Source organism: Haliotis rufescens, unplaced genomic scaffold (genome assembly GCF_023055435.1).
Source record: "Haliotis rufescens isolate VD_foot unplaced genomic scaffold, xgHalRufe1.0.p SCAF_6, whole genome shotgun sequence".
NCBI classification, from domain to species: domain Eukaryota; kingdom Metazoa; phylum Mollusca; class Gastropoda; order Lepetellida; family Haliotidae; genus Haliotis; species Haliotis rufescens.
Window position 1 is genome coordinate 21,263,769 of NW_025964334.1, and position 7,525 is coordinate 21,271,293.

A 7,525-nucleotide genomic window follows, 5' to 3' on the forward strand; every position below is an offset into this window, starting at 1 on the left:
ATGTTCTTGATATTTTCAAATGAACATGTCTCGTCATTTCCACAACGTAATCTCATGTCGACGCTTCGGTACCGATTATGGTTTCTTTATCAAACAAATGTCACCTTACTAGCATCTGAACCGAAACGTTGCATTGAGAGATTTAAAAAAGGTTAAATCCATACGTCTTTATTATCCAAGACTGCTTCCTCAGGAGATATCACTGAAATGTAAAGCTTTGCCGACCATTGTGACATCATGGTTTAACCGTTACCCAACAATCTAAATACATCTCTGTGTCACTGAAGGTTGGTTGGTTGGTTTGTTGTTTAACGCCGCACTCAGCAATATTCCAGCTATGTGACGGCGGTCTGTAAATAATCGAGTCTGGACAATCCAGTGATTGACATTATGAGCATCGATCCATGGAATTGGGATCGATGACATGCATCAACCAAGTCAGCGAGCCTGACCACCCGATCCCGTTAGTCGCTTCTTACGACAAGCATAATCGCTTTTTACGGCAAGCATGGGTTGCTGAAGACCTGTTCTACCCCAGATCTTCACGGGTCTGAAGCTTTTTAAGGTGGTTAGCTGAACTCAAGACACTGGTTATTACTTTTTGCAAACTGAAAAGGTTGGAAGCATGATTTTGAAAAATAAATATAATCGCACGCACGTGTCTTATAATATGAAATATATAATCAAACCTAAGTTATTGTTTTCTTGTGTATTTTTTTGGTTTCAAGCCACACTCCGCGATATTCCAGCTGTATGACGACGGTCTATTTAAACAAGTCTGGACAAGACAATCCGGTCATTGACGTCATCGTTCTACGAAATTGAAATACGATGACATGCCTCGACCAAGTCTCCAAGCCTGACCCGCCAGATCGCGTTAGTTGCCTCTCACGACAAACATGAGTTGCTAAAGACCAGTTCTAACCAGCATCTTCACCGGTGAAAACCTCAGAGATTTAAACTGTTATCGACTCGTGTTCATATATTTCATATCAAAAGACATTCGGGTGAGATTAAATATTTATCAACACATCTCTTTTCCATAACTCGTACTAATTTCTATTCAAGACAATGTATGTGTATCGCACACAGGAACCAACTGGACATATTAAATGACAAGCATGTTACTGAACGGAGAGGCGAAAACTATACCCTCAATGAAGCCCATTCTTGAGATGCTGCCACATGAACACTTTGAGAAATTCCCCTCCCCCCGTGTTATCACCACCCATGTTGGAATGTCAGAAGCTCCCGAGGACATTAAAATAAAGAAATGCAAGACTATCTTCACCCTGCGTGATCCAAGAGACGTGGCCGTGTCAATGTATAAAATGGCTTACGGGAAACCTTGGTCGGACATCCCATACTACGGCTCGTTTGAAGATTACTTCTACCTGTTTATCGAAGGCAAAGGTAAGAGAATCGTGTTAGGAAGCAACTATTTAACACATATATAGCAATTGATTCCTTGGCTTACCAAACAAGTTATTATTGCGTTAATGTTTCCAAGAGCCCAAAAACGATTATGCCACGCCCACGAACGGTCTACTGTTTCCTGATTGGTTGATAACATACTGAGTCAAATTAAAAACTTCACATTTTTTAAAAGTAATCCCATATATGATTATACAACGGACAAATGTATCAGAGAAGGTAATTTTTAATCATCAATGTCCAAAGAAGGATTTTAGTTAACGGTGGTAACCATAATTTGTTCCAAGCACCTACAGTATTCGGTAATAACATCAACAGTTTAAATCATAAGTCGAGCACGTTGGTTTGTTGTTTAACGCCGCACTCAGCATTATTCCAGCTATATGACGGCGGTCTGTAAATAATCGAGTCTGGACCAGACAATCAAGTGATTAATATCATGAGCATCGATCCACGCAATTTGAATCGATGACATGAATCAACCAAGTCAGCGAGCCTGACCATCCGATCCCGTTAGTCGCCTTTTACGACAAGGATGGGTTGCTGAAGACAAATTCTACCCCGGAATCTTCAGGGATCGGATAGTCTTGTGTTCCGCGTATAGTAACAAACATAAATGGCAGTCACGCCCTCATGTCAACGTTGAATGATATTGTTAGTATACGAGGATAGTCTTGTGCTCCGCGTATAGTAACAATATCATTCACCGTTGATATGAGGGCGTGAGTGCCATTTATGTTTGTTCTTGCATCTGTTCGTGGAACATGTGAAGCATGCTTTTCTGCCTCTACGATGGGAAAGAATAAATTGCAAATCTACTTGTACATTAGCTGTGTTGTAAATAATGATGCATATTTTTTTTAAATATTACTTTTACACCAGGAAATAGGTAAATAAAAACGATAAAAGTCACATCAATCTGTCATCACCTGGTTAGTCAATTCCTTGTCCTTTTTGATAAATCCAAATCATTTCTATTGTATTTTCTGTCCTATTTGACACTATTGTGATTGACAAGATTCAGGACAAACATGGCAAATATGCTATGCGGCCCTCGCTTTCGAAATCTCTCCCCAATGTTCTCGGTGCCTTAGGTTTGGTACCTCCCAATCTGTAGGACCCGTGAAGATCCGGGGTAGAATAGGTCTTCAGCAACCCATGCTTGCCGTAAAAGGCGACTATGCTTGTCGTAAAAGGCGACTAACGGGATCGGCTAGTCAGGCTCGCTGACTTGGTTGATGCATGTCGTCGATCCCATATTGCGTGAAGGTCCGGGGTAGAATAGGTCTTCAGCAACCCATACTTGCCGTAAAATGTGACTATGCTTGTCGTAAAAGGCGACTAACGGGATCGGGTGGTCAGGCTCGCTGACTGGGTTGATGAGTGGATTGATGCTCATGATATTAATCACTGGATTGTCTAGTCCAGGCTCGATTATTTACAGACCGCCGTCATATAGCTGGAATATTGCTGAGTGTGGCGTAAAACAACAAACCAAACCAAAACCCAATCTGTAGACTGTAATTGGAAAAGTAACTGCATGGGTTTACTGCCAGGATGAAGATCCGGGGTAGAATAGGTCTTCAGCAACCCATACTTGCCATAAAAGGCGACTATGCGGGATCGGATGGTCAGGCTCGCTGACTTGGTTGATGCATGTCATCGATCCCAATTGCGTGGATCAATGCCAATGGTATTAATCACTTGATTGTCTGGTCCAGACTCGATTATTTACAGACCGCCGTCATATAGCGGGTATATTGCTGAGTGCGGGGTTAAACAACAAACCAACAAACCAACTGCCAGGAATGAAAACCCTTCTGACAATCTTGGTAACGCAGAAGGCTGCAGTGTTGGGGAGTCCTTTATTTTCTCCGAGTAGGTTCGACTAGGCAGTACTTCCTGGGAGAAGTCCCATTCACTGTTTGGGCTGCGTGTAGAGGGGGCAAGGGCCCTGAGCTGATGATGAGCCTGACTGTGACAGGATCACCCAAACCCTCTTTGTTGCATTTATTTGCTTAAATCTCTAAATTATGATAAAGCACAAAACTGTGTTCTCACAGTTGATTTCAACGGTCTGTTTCATCACTGGCGAGATGCTGAGAACTTCTTCAATGAGCATCCCGACGTTCCTGTTCATTTCCACAGTTATGAAGAGGCCTTACAGGTAGATACGACATGGTGATATCATCGTGATAGATGCTAAACACCTCGCCTCGAGATGATGGCTTGACATTATGTGTTGACTTTACTGGCAAATTGTTACCCCCTGTAGGTTTCAGAATTGACTTTCACTTTGTGTGAGTTGACTGGAGTCTGAACCTTCATAGAACGAGGGCCAAACGTAGAAGCTTTCGACGACGTCCACACGATGCCTTCATACTCCAATGTACTCACACAAAGTGAAAGTAAATTCTTATAATTTCAGATTTAACTATATTAAACTATAATTTATATAAAGTTTGCTGTAGACTGTCATAATTCAGTCATAGTTTGGATTTGCATTTTTTCGTTTTGTTCACTGTGATTGGTCGTAGCGAGAATATTCTTCAACGGGTTTGCAGTTTCACTCTCTAACTAACGTAATGTATACTAATATGCTAAGTTCTAAATGATTTTTTATGCTAGGGAATTCCCAGGGTTTTACCCCAGGAATATTGGAGTAGTTTCGTCAGTGTCTACGCCATTTCAAGAATACAACTCGTGAAAACGTATGAACGTCAAAATGTGTCGTTCATAAACATATGCTTGCCGTAAAAGGCTATGACTTGTAAGAGGCGACTAACGGGATCGGGTGATCAGGCTCGCTGACTTGGTTGATGCATGTCATTGTATCCCAATTTTGTGGATCGATGCTCATGATATCAATGACTATATCGTCTGGTCCATACTCGATCATTTACAGACCGCCGCCATATAGGTGGAATATTGCTGAGTGCGGTGTTAAATAACAAAACACAAACTCCAAGATCAATCACTGGATTGTCTGGTCCAGATTCTAATATTTTACAGGCCGCCATCAAGTGGTTGGAATACTACTGAGTGCGACGTATACATTAAACAAACAAAACTAATCGCTTGAAAGATATGTTTATGCAATGATACTATGTAAGCACACTGTCAAGGTCATTCGTGGTGATATAATGGTCTCCGTTACATTTCAGGATCCCGTTTTGGCAGTCAATAAATTGTCCGACTTTTTAGGTCTTCCAAGAAATGACAGGCTTTGTCGAGATGTTGCCGAGAAATGTGAATTCTCTAAACTGAAAGCCGACAAGGAACCCTACGCAATGAAATTGGATGGTGAAAACTTTGTGTTCCGTCAAGGTGAGTAATGACAAAAACAACGTTAATGATGGGAAAGGAAGACGGATCGCGCTATTTATATAGATTTACCATTGTCGGGAAAAGGTTAAATCTTAACAAATGTTTTTTGACGGTTGTCTCATGTCTTCGTATGAACCATGATACCAAACACTAGATCTTAACTCCATTATTAAGATGTCGACGTCACTATATGACGGCGGTCTGTAAATGATCGGGTCTGGAACACACAATCCAGTGATTTATACCATAAGCATGTATCAACGCAATGGGATCGATGGTCATGGTTTCAATCACTTGATTGTGTGGTCCAGACCCGATCCCGTTAGTCGCCTCTTACGTTGGTTGGTTTGTTGTTTAACGCCGTAAGACCTATTCTACCCCGGAATCTTCACGGGTCCGCCTCATACGACAACCATAGTCGCCTTTATGGCAAGCATGGGTTGCTGAAGAGCTAATCTACCAAGTATCTCGACGTGATGACACTGCTCTCACTAATGAAAAACGGGATACGAACTTAAGTTATCCTAAGTAGACGGTATATATGATTAAATTAATGGGGGATATGATAGTCGTGCCCCTTGGATCGCTTTGGGTTATAAGTATCAGAGACCCGTGAAGATCCGGGGGAGAATAGATCTTCAGCAACCCATGCTTGCCGTAAAAGGGGACTAACGGGATCGGGTGGTCAGGCTCGCTGACTTGGTTGATGCATGTCATCGGTCCCAATTGCGTGGATCGATGCTCATGATATTAATCACTGGATTGTGTGGTCAAGACTCGATTATTCACAGACCGCCGTCATATAGCTGGAATATTGCTGAGTGCGGCGTTAAACAACAAACCAACCAATGTAAGCATCAGAACAATCTAAACCTTGTCTTTGCAGGTAAATGTGGTGATTGGAAGAACTGGTTCACTGAACAGATGCTGGAGGACTACTATCGCGTGTATGATGAAATGATGACGGGGTCAATGTTCTACGACCGCTATTCCAGATCAAACATGAAGGAAATCTGAACCTTTGTCGCTTTCACAAATCACTGTATTTAGATGTCCGGCCCTCTTGTATAGTTAAAGCCGTAGTTTGTATTTGGATTTTGGTTAGTTCTTTATTTTCCACAGTCGCCACGATAAACCTGACGTATTGCCGATGTGACGTTACATTTTAACTCACTCACTCTATCTTCCCCACAGTGAAGCGGACATTGTGGAAAGATAACATAGATTAATGTTAATATGTTTTTGCTCTCAGTTTCTGAGATACATGTAATTAATTTGATAGTGTATCAATACATGCTTTGGGGGGATGCTTATCCCATTAATAAAAGGGTCACGGGTGGCCCAATTGTCAAAGGCGCCGCGATTCAAAATCTATGTTAGTGGGTTCTAATCGCAGTAACGATCCCTTGTTCATGGGTTTCACCAAAGTGGTAAATTATGGCTTTCCTCCCAGTTCGAGCTGAAACCTCGTGGAATGATTGAAATGCATTGAAAGCTGCGTTTATCCCCTCACTCATTGAAAGGGATTTCGACAAAATGCACGCACAGTATTAACTTCATAATCCCTGGACTCTGTAAAAATCGATGGATTTTTGGATATACGCGTATCCAAGAGTCACTGAACTTCTAAATATGCCAATTTGGTATTCATCGTTCGAGGCATCCGAATACAGTATCGAGTCGCGGGACGTCATTTGATCACATTCACACATAGGTCATTGGCGTCATATAATTTTCAAATATGTTTTAATAATGTTGTGGGGCATTTGGATAGCCTAGTGGTTAAAGCGTTCGCCCGGCACGTCGAATACCCGGGTTAGATTCCCTAGATGGGTATAGTGCGTGAAACGCATTTGTGGAATGTTGCTAAAAGCGGCGTAAAACCATGTTCACTCACTCATAATGAGTTCTTTTGTGTTATGATAAGAGGTCACACAGTTAAGTCACCCGACAGCTTTCTTCCCCATTCAAGGTGACATACTGCGATACAACAATAAATACATTGTTTCTCGTGGACAGACTAGTACTAAAAATAAACCAGCACCTTGATGTTTTAAAACGTTGTGTTGAGCACTAAGAAGAAAAGGTTTCATAACTCATATTTAAAGGTCAGTGTTTAGAAGTAGTTAAGGGTTATAAATATTTAGGTGTCTAATTTTCCAATACGTTGGCATGGAATACACATGGAAATAATGCTGCTGTACAGGGAAAGAAAATATTGTTGGGCATGTTCAGTAGTTTAAAAAATGTTGGGGCTGTAAACTATAGAATATACTTCAAAATATTTGACACGAAAATTAAACCCATTCTTTTATATGGGGCAGAAATTTGGGGATTTACACAAATAGATGCTCTGGAAAGAATGAATACCCCAAACGTGATGGTTTATGGTGAATGTGGACGAGTCCCTTTGTGTAAAGAAAGCACGTCTGAAAATAATAAAATATGGATAAGACTACTTAATATGCCATCCTCAAGATTCCCTAAGAAATGTTACAACTAAGAAAAGTATATTTACCAAATTATTTTCATATAAACCATTGTACATTTAAGTTTAAACTATTACTGACCACTAGCAACATCGAAACCATAAGAAATCTTTCTATGTACATATATCATGCTTTTATACAAAGAAAATCAAGTTTGGAAATTATATGATTGTACCAATTGCTCCTGTAATCATGATTGTACTACAGGCCTGTGGCCTCCTCAGTACGTTGAATAAAGAAATTGAAATTGAACTCATATTTATTTTTTGCTTTCG

At 40.8% G+C, this 7,525-nt stretch overlaps 1 protein-coding gene across 1 annotated transcript; it reads left to right on the forward strand.

Annotated features, from left to right (window-relative positions):
* The first annotated feature begins 528 nt into the window (after positions 1-528).
* LOC124150767 (sulfotransferase 6B1-like) lies at positions 529-7,108 on the forward strand. The gene is made up of 4 exons (XM_048386691.1): positions 529-1,413; positions 3,498-3,601; positions 4,599-4,761; positions 5,648-7,108. The coding sequence occupies exons 1-4, from the start codon at positions 1,113-1,115 to the stop codon at positions 5,776-5,778; spliced, it is 699 nt and encodes a 232-aa protein (XP_048242648.1). The 5' UTR covers positions 529-1,112; the 3' UTR covers positions 5,779-7,108.
* Positions 7,109-7,525: the final 417 nt, after the last annotated feature.